This window comes from Brienomyrus brachyistius, chromosome 16 (genome assembly GCF_023856365.1).
Source record: "Brienomyrus brachyistius isolate T26 chromosome 16, BBRACH_0.4, whole genome shotgun sequence".
Classification (NCBI taxonomy): domain Eukaryota; kingdom Metazoa; phylum Chordata; class Actinopteri; order Osteoglossiformes; family Mormyridae; genus Brienomyrus; species Brienomyrus brachyistius.
The window spans coordinates 13810271-13828320 of NC_064548.1; the positions used below are offsets into that span (position 1 = coordinate 13810271).

The following is an 18050-nucleotide window of genomic DNA, read 5'->3' on the forward strand; positions in this document are numbered from 1 at the left end:
TTCACTACTTTTTGGTACTTGCTTGCAATTATTATGTCACATACATTGCGTTTGCATTATGACCAGTGAGGGAAGACATTCAGTGTATGACCCATGTGTGAAGCTGAGACGCCAATGGAAATGCTGTCACTATTCTTAAATGAACGTTCACTAACGGTATAGGTCTGTACGGTTGATGTGACGTAAAGAGAGAAGATAGAAGGGGGTAATGTCAGTATTTAAACTGGAGAACTTCATGTAAACTTGCACAACCTTGAATATTGGACTTCACTCCCATGTGCTGGTAACATGGTGTCTGCAGTGTGTTGTCTTTAGATATTTGCAAATGTTTGTTTGCTGGATGTCTGCAGCTGAAATGCACGGATGCTCAGTAGTATGGCTTAAGGGGCCATGTTTTGTCTTGGGGCTAGACTTTGGGGTGAAAGCATATATGTGAGTGGCAGTAATTTACTGTTTCTGTCAGGTGAGTCGTTTTCCTCTCCCTCCAAAGCCTGACATGGTTCACTGGAATCTCAGAAACTGCAACTGAAATCTTCTCGGGAGGGTTTAATCGCTGTCACCCCCTCCCCCACCACCGATTACCAGACTATTAACGTTACACTTTTTTTTTAAATTCTCACTTGGATTGGCTAAAAAAAGAAGCTCAAGTGGCCCCCAGGTTATTTAAGTTTGAGGCCCTGGCAGCAGACTACAGGGTAGCTATTGCATTGCAGCAAGTAATTTTATTTATCTAAAATGAGATGCAATATGTGTTAAATTCCTGAACGGTATGTTTTATTGACAACTTTGAGGAGCCCAACTTCACAGGCAATTTTGGTTTTAGTCTCTCCAACCCTGTGGTGTCAAGGAGCTTATCCAGTGGGTGAATTTCTCAAATTCCACTGAGAAGTTCTTACTTCACGATTTCACCTTAAATTTACACACTAAAATTTACACACTTAAATTTACACACTTAAAGCACTGCTGGAGCTTTAAGTTAACGAAAGCTAGCTTTATCTCTTAAAGCTGACTTTTTTTTTTTTTAAATTTTCAACATTTGATGAGAAGATAAAATCCCATTTTTTTCTTCTTAAAAACAAGTTTCTGTAGTAAATAGAGAGAGATTGTCGTGCTCAACCCCAGGCAGCCTCAGTTTTAACAGCTGTTTGTAGTCAAACTTAAACAGGTCCTTCGGTGAGAGGAATCCCTTCTGAAATGCACTCCTTCCTTTTATATGTAACCATAAACGTTTGGAATAATCTTAAGCCCATAAATGATTAAAAGCAAAAATTTACGGTGGACATTCATAATTTCCATTTCAGTGCCCTAGCGTTTCCAAGAAGTGGTATTTTATTTGGTGTGCTTAACATTGGGCATCAGAGTATTTTTCAAGTTTGTGTTTCGTAATATCTAGTAAACACATCATGCTGTTAGAGTATTGGTATGAGTAATATCCATTACCCACAGCCATGTACTGTATTGCATGTGAAACCCTGTCATCATACACCCTGCTGACCGGCTGTATGCCTGGTTATGGACTTCAGGGCTGTATCAGCTTCAGTAGTTATTTTCTTCAGCTTTGGATTTTGTCGTAATCCACTGCTGGAGCTCTTGGATAAAAACTTTACATTTATATCGTTTGTTACTTAGCCAGGTTACATTTTTGTAATAAAGAATTGCCTGTGTTAGCATGTTTTCGTTGTATTTGCATGGAGGCTCATGGAGTAATGGGTAAAATCTGACTGACAACCATTCTGTGAATGTTGTAGACCCCTTACAGCTTTGTAAACAAAATTTAAGCATAATATGGTATTTTGGGGGGGGGGGGGGGGTGTGACTTATTTTTTCATAGTATAGACATTGATAAACACTCCCAATGCCCTAGCCCAGCTTTTCCATCCAACTCATGGGTGTCAAACTCCAGTCCTGGGGGGCCGGAGCCCTGCACATTTTTGGGTTTCCCCTCATTTAACACACTTGGTTCGACTCCTTGTGCTAATTACCACACAGCTCTTGAGCTGAATTATTTACGGTGGAACGGGGAAAGAGCTAAGTTACACAGGACTGGAGCGAGACCCCTGATCTAAATAATCAGGGAAATCATTCAAAAGGACAAATTTCCGAGTTGGGGTGGCTGATCCAGCAAGAATAATCATATCATATGATTTTTTTTCCAAGCAGGATCACGATCAATAATGTTATTCTTTTTCATGACTAATTTGCAAGTTACTGAACAGTACAACTAAACTACTTCCCCTATTAAAAAAAAAAAATAGCCCTATAAGGTAACGAAACCTAAACGAAACCCTTGGCGCACACTCGGGGGTTTTCTTTCGGGCTGGTGAATAAGGTTCTTCGTGCCGCCATCCAACTTGCGAACCTTATTTTTGCGAATTGTGCAGCTAACGTGTTTGTGGCATGTCGGGTTTGGAAAATCCAAGCAAGTTCCATATTGCTGATATTGAATTCTTTTTACATACCAACTCGTGTCATCTTAGCTCTACCTTGCGAATGTGCTGCACGCTGGGACGAGAGAAAGGGAGAGAGGAAGTCATCCAAAGCACTACCTACTGTTTGCTATTGCCAGTTTATTGGTGCTTCGAAACAGATTTGGCCAACAAAACAACTTTTAGATGTGTGTACGAGCCGTAGAACTCAGACAGAATGTGCACTGTAGTGTGAAACGAATGACCTCTGCAAAGGCAGAACATGGAGATATTTTAATCGTTCATGATCTAATATCGCCAAATCGCACACCCATACTTCTAACTGCATTCTGATCTCTTTACACCAGGGTATGAAGGATGTTAATCTCCTTGTTTAATCTCTTCCCTCTTAAATAAACAAGCGATTGTGCCCGTTGCTGTGTCCTGTGACTGGTTGTAAAGTCATCCACGGCGCTCCCACTTAATACTCGCTGTCCCTTAAATTGGAATGATGTAATTCCTCTCTTATTTAAGGTATTTTCTGAGGTGCTAAAAATCGTGAGAGAGTTTGAGGCAAGCCGAAGGTGTTTAAAGTATTATCAGTAAGGCGTGCTTCAAAAACATAATTTCCAGAAAACTTAATGTGACAAACTAATCATGAGATGTTTAGACCTTTTTCTTCTCGATAATCATCCGTGTTGAGGGAATTATGCTAGTGGTAGTTTGTGAGGGACACCTTTCAAAGAAACTTCTTTTGCTTGTTTGCCTTGCGACTTGCAGTACAATGCAAATATCAGACACGGTAAACAGTGTCTATGAACATGATCTAGCATCCTACATTATCTTATTTATTTTGTATAAATCACGTGCTCCCCTGGCGAGCTGTCAAGTGAATTCTACTTTTTGTAAATTACCATAACCGATGCCCTATGCCTTGCATTGAGGCTCTTAAGGCTGGAACAGTGCCCTTGTAGTACAGTTTCCCTATGTTGTGTTTCCACCCTCCCCCTCCCGTAGGACATTGTTGCGTGACAGAAATCCCTGACAGTGCAGATTAATGCTCTGTCACCGAGGTGTGTGTCTGTATGACGCATGTGCTGAGACAGTCACTTACCAAATTAATACCCTCAAGAAGAATGCCCTGCAGCTCCATGACTTCCACATATTTTTCAGCGGCCTCTGCCCCTCCCCCCCCCACTCCTTCCTCTCCCCTTTCTGAAGATCATCCAAAAGGAGAGCCCCCCCCGTGCCACCTGCGACCAAGAGCTCGGATGTTCGGCGGCCCCCCCAGGGATCGCTAGGGTTTCCGCAAGCAGCCATGGACCAGAAGGAGAACCTGGTCAACAGGGAGCTGAAGCTGGCTGTGGTTCTGCCAGGAGGGGCGGAGAAGACGGCCATCATCAATGGCAGGTGAGGGACATTTCCTCTGTTTGTTTCTTAAAGCATACAGGAAGTGATGCGTGTGCTGGGGCTGCTCTTCCGGGCTGGATGTTGGAAGGAAACGGTGTACTGAGATGCATGGGAACATGCATAAGGAAAATGCACAACAATTACCTAGCTCTTTGTATTTCTAACTGTTGGAGGAGTAAGGTCATAATGGGCCTTTGAGGTCATCACAAAGAGCTTTATTTGTGGACTCGGTAAATCACTGCCAATTTTTATCTGCTGTGGATTTCTCTCGTATCTCTTTCTGCTACTGGCAGATTGGCTATGCCGATCATTGTTGTTGTATTGCTGCAGTGCTTAAGGCAGTTTTATTAGTTCCTGTTGCCCAGACCTGCATCTGGCTTATGAAAGACTGGCAGTGACACTTGTTCTAACTGGGACGAAGGTCACATGTAATTCCCGCACTTTAAGTATATGTTTAATTTTATATTTGGTTTTTATGAGTTCTTTTCTTTTATGCATGTAAAGTCATATGCAATAATTTACTTAAGTTTAGGGAAGTTGAGTTTCCTTGAAATAGTTGTATTCACCCTTGGTACCTATGAAGTTTGTCATGTTTTCTGGCAATAGAGTGGTGCAGTGTGATCCTATGTAACTCCCCTTGCCCGCTTTTGCACCATTAACATTGTGAATCGCAGCACCGTGGTGGTGCTTAAACACACCGCAATCTTGCCAGGCAGTCCACATTTTTGCTCCCTCCCAGGGTGCAAAAATGTGAACTGTTTTGTGGGTCCCTGAGGACTGGATTGGAAAAAGCCGATCTAGCCTACCTGAAACTAAAATCGGAAACACTCCTTGGTGAAATTTTCTACCTCGGCTCCTTCCCCCCCCCCCCCCCCCCCCCCCCGCCCCCTTGCTGGAGCACCACAGATCATAAGTGCACAGTAATAACAGGGATCCACTCACTGTTTCATGTGTTGAAAATCTGTCTCCTAAAACCTGGTTTCTAGTGCTCCTTGGGACCTGTGTGCTGACATCCCGTAATGGAGTCTAAAGGAATTTATTGTGGATTTTCTTTATCTTCTGTTCTCGCAATTCTATAAACTTTCAGGCTGCATGTTTCATACCCTCAGAGTGAAATGGTGAAATGCATTCATTACTTCTGTATCTGTAGAAGTGCATTTCAAGAATTAAGTATTTTGTTAAATCAGTTTCTAAGTTGTGTAATAGTGTGTAGACTGGATGGGGATCTTTTATATTGCCTAAGTGCTGCTAACAAAACTTAAATTGACCTAGAACACTGAGCAAATGTTTAGTTTAATGCCTGTAGTCTGGCATGTGTTGCTTCCATTTTGGTTGTTATGACGTTTCGAATAGCCCATCATCCTTTACCATGATATCGGACCCTCTGGTGTCACTTAAGCTGTGGCTGTGATCCTTCCTGCTGCTTTGAGAGCTGGTGTCCCGAGACGGACCCGAGCAGCCGAGGTACGCTTGGTTCTGTAAAGTCGCTGAAATCAACCCAGTAAGGCAGCGTTTCTCAGAGCCGCCTTTTCGACTTCCAGAATATGACAGATGACTCGCTAAGTTAGCTAACCAGTAATTTGGTGCTTTATTCACTGGTTCAAATGCAGGGAGACTTGCTAACAGTACTAAACATTGATGTTGAAAAATTAGATTCAGTAACTAGTACTCTTCTGTGCAGAATATACGTTTTTTTTTTCATTGAATTTAATACTGATCTCTGGTGTCTGTTATTGTAATTGTTTATTTTGCTTGTTCACTTTGGAAACGTACGTGAAATCTCAAAGGGGTGAAATGAAAACGTATGTCAAGTGGTTTTTATATCATGGTGTGGGTTTCGTTTTGCATTAAGAACCTCTGTGACCTTCTGTGTGTGTTTTCCAGCGAGCCTGTGATGGACCTGTTGGTGACACTGTGCGCACAGTACCGCCTGAACCCCTCCAGCCACACCATCGAGCTCATCTCTGCTAACAGGAACGACATCAAGTTCAAGCCCAACTCTCTGATAGGCTCCTTGGAGGCAGAGAAGATCCTAATAAAACCCAAAGGCGCGGAAGACAGGAACAAAAAGACAGGCCCTCATTTGCCAGAGGTAAAATTTAATATAATTTTTTTCCCTCTTTTTGTTGTCATGTTTTTAAGTCGACACCCAAACTTACTGTTCCTGTTCACATCTCTGAAATTCCAGTGGCTGTAACACGCCTTCATTCATAGTTCGCCATTGAGTTGTATGTGCAGTCTTGTTTGAGCTTAGCTCGTATGCAATTTATTGCCTTGCTGGAACTTAGCTCACGTACCGTTCCTAAGTGCCCTTTCAGCTTTGCTTTTTTGACTTTGTGTTTAATGTCCCGCTAGGCTACCGTCCGCCTGATAATAAACCACAAGAAGACACAGAAGACCATTCTGAGGGTCAGTCCCCAAGCTCCTCTAGAGAGCCTCGTACCAGCCATTTGTGAAAAATGTGAATTTAACCCGAAGACCACACTTTTATTGAGAGACGTGAATTCCGAGGAGCCTCTGGACCTGACAAAGTCTCTAAATGACTATGGCTTGCGGGAACTTTATGCCAGGGACATTAAAGGTAAGAGGAATCAGGCTGAATGTGCTTTGCTCTTGTGCGAGGAAGCTGGCTGTAATCTCCAAGGCCTGTATACAAATGTAATACATATGCAACCACAATAAATGGTGACACAAGAATAACAGAAGTCTTCACACCCCTGTTTTGAAACCAGGCGTGCTCTGTTGTCATCTGCACTAACGATTTCATTCAACCTGATGAACTGCACACGAATTGGGTGGTACTAAACAAAAGCAAAAAAATGTAGCACTGTTTTACAGTGACGGGTGCGTACAGTACATGTGTCCTTTTTGATGTGGAGTAGAGTACTAACTGAATAGCATAAATATCTGAGAATGCAAGTAAGCATATGCTTTATGGAGGTGGGACATTTTTAACAGCAGGGATGATGGTTTTTACGTCACCATTACAAACGTCTTTCCAAGTTACAAGATTTTTCCTACAATTACATTGACTCTCTATTCCCAGATTCTCCCTCTGTGTCTCTTGTGTGTGTGTGTGTATTTGCTGAGTGTTTGTCTGCAATTGTGCGATTCGTTGTTTGTTGTTGTTGTTGTTGTTGTATGAATTGGGGCTGATGCAGTTGGGAACACTGTTGCCTTGCACCTCCAAAGCTGGAGGTTCTGCATGGCATTAATAATCTGAAGGTACCACACAAGTATTGTTGCTGTCATATTTCAAGGTGCTGTGTTAAGTACTGCTCCCTCTCTAACAGGTGGGGTGAATGCATATCACCCGGCTTCCTTCGTCCATCAGGGTAAGGTTTTGAAATGCGATCCCGCAAGCTATTTGCATTCACTGCAAACGTTGCAATGCGAACAGTGCGGATGAGCTGTGCTCTGATTATCTCTGTATCTGCTCTGCAGAAGAGACAGATGGACCTGCAAAGGGGAGGGTTCTGAAGGACAAAGAGAACAGAGGGCTGTTCGGCAGCTTGTTCAGAAAGAGTAAAAAAAAGACTGAGCAGGTAGGTGAAGCCTTTCCACTCGCGTGCGGCTGGAGCGTTTCCATCTCTAAGCTCCATAGGAGAGCGTGTTTCTTACCGGAGGACCGGCTGCATCACTGAACATTCTACCTCGAATCATTTTTCAGGCTGTACCCATGAGTGCTTCTACCTCCCCCATCCTGGCCAGGAAGAGGCCGGAGAGCATGGCCATAGCCCCCTCCAGCACCAACGTGTCCATGAAGAGGCGTGCTCCAGCGCCTCCCGTCACACCTGCCCTCCATCCCCCGTCAGATCTCAGCCAGCAGGAGAGCCCTGTCAAACTCGGGCTGCACCCCGAAGGCCGTCAGGTCTGCTGGACGTCGCTCCCTCAGCTCTGATGACATCACAGCACGGGGATGGTCGAGCTTTGGTCATGTGACTTTTGGGAAACATTCGTGTCCATTGAGTAAAAGGCTGCGCTTAAGCGGTTTCTCAGCCTGCCGTAGCCTCAGGAACCACATTTTTCCTTGGTCATTAAGTGACCCAAATTTGTTGTTATGCGCAGTTACTGAAAGCAAATTTCTACTTTTTTTTTCCCCCACCCACTGTGCAACCCAGTGAAAATGGTCCCAAGACCTACCAGTTGAGAAAGTGGTTTAAGCAGTGTTTTTATTGTTTGAATATTAATACTCCGTAAGAGCTATAAGATGCCCCAGTGGCTCACTGGGTGTGAGCTAAACTCAGGAATATTGTTTGTGTCTCGTGTTTAGGAAAGAGGCCGGCTCATGCGGGGATTCTCCGAGACTTCCCTGAAAAGCACCAAGAGGAGGGCGCCCCCACCCCCTCGTGCCGTCACTATAGATGAAACGTCACTGGACGAGAGTGTTAAAGGTCTGTTGAGACTTGTCTAAATTGCATGGGTGTGCGTTGTCTCTCTCTGCGTAAACACCGAGTGTGTGATTAGTGACATCATCCCATATGATGCCTGTTAAGCGCTCATATATTTTTTTTTTTTAAAATTAATCGCCAGTCATTTAATTTAGCTTAGAACTTTCCAAAGCGCTCTGCTCTGTACTCTGCTGAAATGGTTGAATATGGGAGCCTTTATTTCTCTTGGTATATCGGTGGTGATATAATGCAGCGTTTGTAACTAGGCTGCTGGGTGGTGGCTGTCACATGATCCCTGGGGAGGAGCCGCTTTTAAGATCATTCTCCAAGGCCAGAGGTCTGGCGTCTGTCCTGATTTGCCTTGTGGGGGTTTTCAGAAGCTCGTGCTGATTTGCCGTGTCTGTGAGCACAGGGGAGAGTCTCTCAGTGGGCCTTCATTTTGGTTATGGGCTTAACCGTATAGCGCTCAGTGTGGCCTGGAGCTCAGATGGAGCGGAGGTGAGTGGAGCAGAGGATCAGAGAGGGGCTCAGACTTCTCCCATGGTGTGTGTGTGTGTGTGTGTGTGTGTGTGTGTGTGTGTGTGGAACTGAGCAATATCCCAGTATATCACGTATTTAATCTGGCCAGGTCCTGCTTTGCCTGCTCCATTGTTGCCTGGCCTGAAGGAGGGGGGGGGGGGGGGGGGTCGTCGTGACCTCGTCGGACTGGTGATCTGAAAGGGCGCCCCCATCAGTCATTCTTTCATAATTACCATGTACAGTCTGCATGACATCAAACAGCAGGGCTGGAGTGGCTGCAGACTGCGTATGTGGACCAGCAAACATTTTTATAGCCGGAGCTAACTTTACTGCTTGTCCCATGGGGGGGGGTACACTCAGCAAAATTCATTGTTGGGAACCACCTCCCTCCTGGTTGGCAAAATGTATCATGGGGAGGCCAATTCCAGTCTGGCCCCACTGATGGTCTGCTGCTTGTGTGAAGGAGAAACTTGCTCCAGAGAGACCTGATCACACTTCCATACTCTGGAGAGCTCAGTGCAGCTCCTCTGTCTGCCAGAAGGGGCAGCCTCATGTAAAATGGCTGTCCATGAACCCACCGGCTGAGTTGCAGTGTCTGCCTGTAGGGGGAACCCTTATACATTTCCATACCATGTGGATTGGCTCATTTTAGGAAGGCTGACATTCATCTAGGTTAGTCTTGCCTATCGTCCAACTGCTTGTCCTATTCAGGGTCTTTGAGTCGTGTGGAGGAATTGTACTTCCTTTGTCAGAGGTTCTTCCATGGCTCCTGTCAGAGGTGGTCTTCTGGTGGTTTCTGGGCTCCAGGAGTGCAGTTCACCTTCCCCCAGCTTAAGCTAATATTAGTGTCCCTGTCTGCCACAGTCCCATATTCCCTATCAGGCATTTTCACCAAGTAGGAAGGATTGCTTTACTGCCCTGAACTGGTTTCCCTGAGCAATGAATGGACGTCCATGTATCTCCGTTGCTAGGTAACCAGCATGCGGATGTGGCCAGGATTTCCCATGTCTGGCATTCTGTTCTTTTAGGGAAGCTGGTTTAACAGTTTGTTTTGCCATCTAGTGGTTGCTATGAAACAGTGTTCAGCAGTTTTTGCTGAGAAAGCAATTCTTCCCTCGGATTTTCGTGTCCATTTCTGCTTTTTCTGTTAAAATTTAATAAATTCTCCGACACAAGTGGGCTTCCTGGTGATCCGCTGTTTGGGTTTGATTTAGTATTTTATTTTATTTTTTCCTCTTCCGGGCAGCCCCAGCTACTCTGGTACCAGCCTAAAAGCTGTAGTACAAAGAGCTACAGACCACTAATGGCGTCTGTCTCCGCTTTTAATACGAAAACTTCTATAGGAAGACTGCAGGTGTGAGGTTTCGGTCAGTGTCCCAGTGAAGGCTGCCTATTTCTACAGCTGCTCTGTCGGGTGGTCATCATCTAGTCAGGAAATGACTGGCTGTTATGTGACCGGCAGCACCTGTCTGCCTCCAGCATAACCAGAGTGGGAGATCCGGGAAGCCGCACTCTCACAGGCCTCTAAATGCAGAGAAGCTCATCCGGCTGGTCAGGTCTGCCTGCAGCACTGGCTCTCAGCTGCCAAGCTCTCAGGAGCCACGTGTCCCCTTGGTCATTAAGGCACGGCGCAAATTATTTACATTTTGGACCATATTTATTTCCCACAGAAATAATGCAGTACTGGTTAATGGATCATAGTGCAGGAATAGTAACACAATTCTTTATGCACTGCAAAGTCCAACATTTAGAAATGATTTTCAGTTTTTCCCCAATGGTCCTGGGACCCCCTCTTGGGTCGGGAAGCAGTGGCTTGTCACACTTGTGCCGTCCTCGTTATTCATCAGGCTTTGCTTAAATCGTGCTTCTCTTCCTGCCTGCAGATTCGCTGGACCAAAGTGCCTGACTCTCCCCAAAGGCCTTCTGTGCCCTGCTCTGCTCTACGTCCCTGCCCCCCCCTCTCCAAAGGCTCCCCCTCTTCACCTGCTGCCCTTCCACTGCTTGGTGCTCTCTCCTTTAAGACCCCCCCCATTTGATGTGTCCTATTCCCCTTCTTTGTGATACTAGCTTGTTTTCTTTTCGATCAGCTACTAATGTTTGTCATACTTTCTGTGTCATTCCCAGAACCCAAGTGTGTGTTTGTATCCGGAAGTCATCAATTATGTGGTAATCAGTTTTAATACGTGCAACTCTACTGATTTTATTTAAGGAGAAAACAGATATTGCCATGTCCTTTTAGCCCTTATATTACTTCTTTAACTGGAGAAAAGTAACCTTCAAAAAACTCCTCAAACTGTCCCTCTATATTGGATAAGTTGACGATGAATGGGTGGGTTTCTATATCCATTCACAGATCGGTCCATCTTTCGATTGTTCATCCTAGTTTTATTTCCTTATACCTTTTAACTTGGAGCATTTGAGTGGATTGTGTTGAATTTGGGCGTGCATGACAAACCCTGTCAGGAACAAGTGTGTGTTTGAGCACAAGGCCTATCATTGGCACTCAGTACAGCGTGAAAAAGCGGACTGGAGAGAGCGAGGATTAGCTCTTACAGAAGAGGCCAATTTCAGCACCTCCATAGTAACGCCCACAACTTTGGAGCTGATTTGGTCGTCTGCATCCATAGAATTTGCTTCCTGTCCTCAGAATCCATGTGCCAAAGCCAGGTGTGCTGTGATTGGCTTAATTTAGAGACTAGTATCATACATGTGCAGTTAACAGCCCTGTACTGTGTCTTTTCTAAGATTATCTGCCTTTCTTTTCAAATTCAGTTTTTATCTTCTGTTTCTTTTTCTCCTCTTTCTTATTCTCTACTGTTTTTCTCTTCTGTTGCTTTGTATTTTCCATGTTGATAGTTTAACCTTTTTAGATGTATACAAATAGTTTGTGATACTTTTTATTAAGGTTAGTCTCTGTAGCAAATGGGTTTTCTCCAGCATTTTAATAATTAAATGGTGACCTATAAACCCTGGTTTCTGTCTGCTTGCGTCTCTCCCTGTGAATGTTCAGCCCCCTCTGGCCCTGAAAGGCAGCCAGCTGACTGGTTTGTTGATGTGCTCCCTCACACATTTGCCTTCCCTAATGGTGCCGCTTCGCTCGATGGCTGTGGAGCTCGGTTTTATCTCCTCGGCTGCAGAGGAGATCGAAGGATGCGAGGCTGCTAGTGGATCTCACTCTGTGTAACAGTCACAGCTGCTGCTTTCACACTGAGAGCAGGAGCGAAGCTTTTGCTTTTTGAAGCGTGTCGTCTTGTGCACTTAAGTGCTCGGGCGAGTACATCACACGCCGGCTGACCCTGCGCTGTGGCCCCCAAGCTATTGAAAGCAGGATGTATCTGTTCTTGGGCAAATGGCAAATAAAGCATGTATCATGGCCATTCAGATGACCCACCAAGAAGGATAGTGGGGGGGTGCCATGATGGGGGTGACCTAAACCCAGCAGTGATGGATAGGGAGGAGTTTGACCAGAGAGTGTAAGGAAAGCAGCCGATGAGTGAGTGCTCAGCATGTATGTGGACAGCTGGAAGAGGATCCGGGGAGGCCATCACAGGGGACAGAGAGGAGTCTGTAGGGTCAGCCATTCCCTGGAACAGTTGTGGGTAAGGGCCTTGCTCAAGGGCCCAGTGGTGGGATCCCTCTACCAACCTCCAGAACCACCGCATCTCACCCCTCCCCCCAACCAGCAAATGTTTTTCTTCTTCATTTAACACTTTCTTTGCTTAATGCATAGTTCCATTTGTTATTTCATAGTCTTGATGTCTTTATAATTATACTAAAATGTAGGGAAAAGCGCTAAGAATACTTTCCATGAGTAAGTGTGCCCAGATTTCTAGCTGGTACTGTAAGAATATGGCAGCATCCAACGTCCTCTGAACGTTTGCAAGATGAATCTCGTGACTGGTGGCAGTGATGGTGGTTTTTGTTTCCTATCCCCTTTCTAAGAGAACCCACTTTCTTAAATGTACCTCCCCCTTTTACTGACATGACGTCCTTTTCATCTTTTTGTTGTTTTTGGCTCCTGATTTCTGCCGCTGCCTTGGCAGGAGCGGCCATCTCCGAGGCCTCTGCCTGCGCGTCCTCCACCGGTCCCGGCGTCGTCGGCGAGATCCACCATGGTGACCACCGCCCCAGAGAGCCCACCGGCATCGTGGAGAAATCCGCCCCTGATACCATGTACATCGAGATGCAGGGCTCCACCCCACTGGAAGGGGCGACGGTGAATGGGCCCGTTGGGCCGTCCTCAGATGGCAAGTACGAAATATTGAGAAGGACGTCCGGGATTTCTGCCATGAGGGCATTGGGGGGGGTTGCATGGTTACTAAAACGTAAATGGACTTTTTTGTTTGAATAACTTTTAATCAATTCAATAAAACGTACTGGGGGAATGCCTTTGGGATCTTTGGCTTACCGCGTTACTGCCACACCCCCTTCCCAAACCATCTCGCATTTTGATTTTGACAGGGAAGCTGGGATTCCTATGAACCATAAAGAGAGCTTCGAAAAAGCACTGGATGTCGATGAAGCCATTCATCCAGAACACAAAGTCGTAGGTAAATCAACACTTGATGCATCCACTTTTATGGAATAAAACACTGACACTCTATGCTTGTAGTGTGTGTGTGCGATTCTGTCTTGTAAAATGGGTTGCATACAGACTTATAGTTAGAATAATCAATTTCTTGCATCACAAAATTTTGGTAACATTTAAGGTAGTCATAGGAATGCATTATACATACATTCATACTGCATTATGATGCATTCATAAAGTAAATTTAAATGGCTGTAAAGATTTTAAAAAGGCATAATACGTTATAGCCATGATTATGATGCATTATGAATGTTCTATGAAGCTCTCATCTATAATGCCCTATGAATACCTTCATAGTGCATTATAATGGTTAGTATAAGAATTAAGGATGCTTTGTACTGCATTATGCTTTAAGGGTTACTAAAATTTACACCCAGTTCTGTAAAGGGAGCTGGGGAAATGTTATGCTGGTGGCTGATTGAAAGGGTATTTCGTCTTTGTTTATTCCCAGGTGATGAAAAGAATGAGCAGGAGAAAGTGCCCTGTGGAAAAATCCCGGAATTGGTTGGCGATGAAAATAAGAGCGTCACTGGAGAACCTATGAACCTGCCCCCCCTCGCACATGAGAGCCCCACACCGCCCTGCACTAAGCTCCAGCCCACAAGCCAGGAGGTAGGAGTACAGGCTTTGGATCCATTGAGCACAGGTACTTTGGAGACTGACCATCCAGGAAGTGTGAAGGCACCGACTTCCTCTTCTCCGGACACACCACCTTCGCTACCGAAAACTCCACCCTCACCTGGCTTCTCACTTGACCGGCCCCAGCTGAAGAGGGACATGTCCACATCTACAGAGGAAGGTGGTCCTGATCCGGTTCTGTCAGGAGCGCCCTGTGAGGCCCAAACTATCACTGTGACCAAACAGCCCCTCGTTCACATCAAGGACTCGCAGCCCAAACCGAAGCCCTCGATTGAGCTGACGAGGGACTACACGCCCAAGGTGGGCCTCACCAGTTACACCATCGTGCCCTCGAAATCAGTGGACAAGCTCCGGTTCTTCGAAGTGGAACTGACTCTAGAGGCTCCTGCTCCAGATGTACCTCCAGAGGCCTCAAAGAGTTCATCTGAACATGTAGTCCCTTCCTCAAAGACTAGCCAACCTCAAAACTTGGGTGACAAGGCTGAACTGTACAGCCTCTCTCTCAGGGATAATTTGCAATTGCACAATGGCACTCATAACAATACTGCTAGTAGCCCAACGTCAACCCCAGAACGGGATGAACCTTTTCCGGGACCACCTCTTCCTCATGTTGAGGGTACGGCGGACGCGCCACAACTAGGCAAGAAGAATAAAGTGCCCCCCCCTGTCAGACCGAAGCCGGCTTCTTCCCGCTGGTCGCTGCCGAAACGTACGCCAGGGTACTATGTAACCTCCGCGGCGGATAAGGACGTGATCGGCAGCTCTCACTGCAGCGCTGACGAAAGGGAGCATCCTGAGAAGGTGGTCTGTGACGATGGCTTCCCCCCTCCTCCACCTCCAGTGTTTTGGGAAGAGGAGGCAGGAGGAGATCCTCAGCAAAAGGCCCCGCGGACATCGGTGCCCAAATTCTCTCGCCAGCCGTCGGCCGAGCTGAGCTTGGAGAAACTGAGGTCCTTCGCTGCACCGAAGCCGTTCATCCCGGCTGCCCCCTCCCCCTTTGCGCGGGCCGTGGCCATGGCGGTAAAGAGATCAAACTCCCTTAACCAAGGCTCCCTCTCTCCAACCCCATCATCCCCCACAGACCTGACCTTCGTGGTAGAGCAGAAGGAGTCCTCGGAGAACGTGGTAAGTTGGTCTTTGTGGGTTTGGCATGTCTCGGCGGTCCGTGTGAAGGTTTGCCCGTGCAAGGTGCTCTGACCTAAAATACAGTGATGGCTTTGTGTCCCTGTGCCGTAGGAATGTAGACGTGGGGCATTTTTAGAAGCATTGACTGTAAAGTAAAGCAGGAAATGAGGCCCGGCTCCAACAATGTGTCCCATGTACAGTATGTTCTCTTAGAGAAACCAGTATTTAATGCTTGTGGCATTTTTCACAGTATTGACCTTTGTTCAGCTGAGTATGCGACTGTCAGCGGTGTGTGTGTGTGTGTGTGTGTGTGTGTTTTATTTGCTTTATTTGGCACTTTGGATAGAGGTTTGGCATTTCAGCATTAATGCAGGCCTTTGTGAATCAGACGCGTAGTCATGCATGTTTCCATGCAACATTATTCCTCTGAGACGGATTTTTTTAATGTCCTTAACAACCTCTCTAGTTCTTGTCTATGGTTTTACCCTTTGCCTTTCTGCAAACACTTCAAACCATTAATTCCCTTGAAGGGGAGCACCCCTCTGTGGCCAAGCACTGAACATGCAATGGAGCCTCGGGAAGCAGAAATTTCCAGGCCTGGCTGGAATGGTGAGCCAGCAAATCATCCTGAAATGGCGACGGGTGCTGAGGAAGCATCGGAAAGCCCACTGCAGTTGTGACTCCGTCGTGCCTTGTGATCTGCCAGCAGTGAGTAGCTGCTCGTTTTGCTTTGTCACTGCTCTATACACTGACACATCATTGCCTGTCGCACAAGGACGATTTTCACAGGAATTCTGGGCACTTCTGGGATCTTTTGCACAAGAGCTCTGTGTATGTCATGTTCTAAACGTGTTCTTTGCATGTTTACAGGTGCCTGAAACTTCTTAATGGAAATTCTACAAATACCGAGCCAATGCGAATTGCTTACAGGAATTGAGCATGTAACTGTTTAACCTTGAGCTGACCTTTTGTAAGGAGGCTGTGTAAGTACTCATTCAGGTAGGGCAGACTTCAAGGTTAAAGCGCAAGATGAATTCTCATCTCCAGATAATATATGGATACTGTTTTCTTATTGATTTATGTATTTTGCGTTGTCTATTTATATTATTTCTTTGTAAAATGCTGGTTTTATCTGATTCGAATTTCAAATATCAAAGGTTAATTCTGCAATTTAACATTTTTCGTTTAATTTATTAGCATAAAAATAAGTTGTAATTTTTATAAACAAAAAAGATGAATATTTAGAAATCAGTCACTGGAGTGACTTGAAGAATCTTTTTGATCAGATATATATTTTTTTCCTTATTTTACCTTTTGTCTTGTGTCATTGCGACAGCCAATGGCAGTGAGGTGTGTGTGTGTGTGTGAGAGAGAGAATTTCTGCATAGCTGGGCAGATTCGTTTATAGCTCCTTTCTATATGTGTTGTAAATAAATTCTTGTTCTCTGGTTTAGATTCCCTGCTTGTACTGTTCACACGAAACCAGCAGAATAAACTGAAACTGGAACCATGAAACAGAGCTGCTCTTATTTTCTATATAATAAAAAATATTGATTTTCAAATCTTCCTATTTTAAGTTTACTCTTCACAACACAGGCAGTCCCCACGTTACCAACGAGGTTCATTCCAGAAGTCTATCTTTAAGTTGAATATACACAGACAGGCACTGGGACCAGCTGTATATTGTAGACTTTTGTAGACTTTTAGTAGTTGAGAGAAAACGCCAGTCTGCTTGTGGCATCCATGTATAAGCTTATGTAAGAGTGAAATCCAATTAAATCTTTTAACCATTTCAGAAAGACAATTATGGACTGTCTTGGAGCATATATTTTTGATTACATAGGAGATTAAACTCACCAATACTATCAAAAATGTGAAACGCTTGTTAAAATGTTCATCTCAACACGGTTACCTGAATTCAGATCACAAGGAGTCTCTGAATTCTTTGTTCTAGCGCCACCTGCTGCCCAAAGTGTTCGTTTTTCTTTATTTTCTCTGTTTCCATGTGCTGAAGTGGGCCAAGGCAGCAGCAGAAATCAGAAGTCAAAAACAAACAAAAAAAAGATGAAAAGGACGTCGTTTTGCTCATAATTCCTCCCTCAGGAATGATAAAACAAGCTCTGGTATTCCTTCTGTGTAGCTTCTAGCCACTTAACTTAGTCACCCAAGATTGGATGCCAACCTATGGCATAATACATATACACACACAATCCCTACGCCATGAGGAGATTTAGTGATGTCATTTAACCTAATGCTCACCTTAGCATCAACAGAGGAAACCCATGTAGCATGGAAAGAACATATTGATTCTGCATGGACAGATCAGAGACGGGAGTCGATCCGCCAACCTTGGCAGCGTAAAGCAACAGCTCTAACCTCTGAGCCATCATACCAGTTTTTCTTAGTTTTTTTTAATTGCATTTTTAGACGTCAAAAAGCACAAATCTTGTACAAATAGTTTTGCTCTAGATTGCGTGGTAATTCTTTCACACCCTGTAGGTGGCACTAGTGGCTTTCAGTTTTGTGGTTCATGACGCAAACCCATCCACTGCTTTTCACCAACCGTATGTGCAGTTAGTCGCTACAGTCTGCTCAGAAGGGCCCAGATGCCTACAGTACTATCGCTCCTCCAGCACCACTGTAAAGACCACTCATGGATGCACTCTTAAAGAACACATCTGATTGTTTCACACACTTCTTTGGGGGGTGGCTCTGGGTTACGTGAGAGTTTGCAGTATGCGGTGGCAATTTCCCACCAGTTGGTCACATGATCCCTCTCGTTACGTTAACCGTCACACTAAGGCGTCTATTTTACTCACGGGGTCTTAAATAACCTGGGGGTTGCTGATCTGGGGGTCTTGCGGTTTCCCCACTGCGTCTGGCACAAGTTTTCAAGGCTGTGTGCTGATTATCAACTGGGACATGCTGGTTATCCTCATACCGATTTTTATATATATATATATATATATATAT

At 45.1% G+C, this 18050-nt stretch overlaps 1 protein-coding gene across 3 annotated transcripts in view; it reads left to right on the forward strand.

Moving 5' to 3' along the window:
• Window positions 1–16592, forward strand: part of LOC125709507 (cordon-bleu protein-like 1) — a 32121-nt gene extending 15529 nt beyond the window's left edge. For all 3 annotated transcript variants that reach the window (XM_048978041.1, XM_048978042.1, XM_048978043.1), the window contains 12 exons: window positions 3627–3815; window positions 5700–5907; window positions 6171–6396; window positions 7109–7150; window positions 7260–7360; window positions 7486–7686; window positions 8089–8209; window positions 12769–12976; window positions 13187–13275; window positions 13765–15077; window positions 15608–15785; window positions 15948–16592. In XM_048978041.1, the coding sequence (XP_048833998.1) occupies window positions 3627–3815; window positions 5700–5907; window positions 6171–6396; window positions 7109–7150; window positions 7260–7360; window positions 7486–7686; window positions 8089–8209; window positions 12769–12976; window positions 13187–13275; window positions 13765–15077; window positions 15608–15757 (2848 nt within the window). In that variant the 3' untranslated portion in view covers window positions 15758–15785; window positions 15948–16592. The remainder of the gene's footprint in view (window positions 1–3626; window positions 3816–5699; window positions 5908–6170; window positions 6397–7108; window positions 7151–7259; window positions 7361–7485; window positions 7687–8088; window positions 8210–12768; window positions 12977–13186; window positions 13276–13764; window positions 15078–15607; window positions 15786–15947) is intronic.
• The last annotated feature ends 1458 nt before the right edge of the window (window positions 16593–18050 follow it).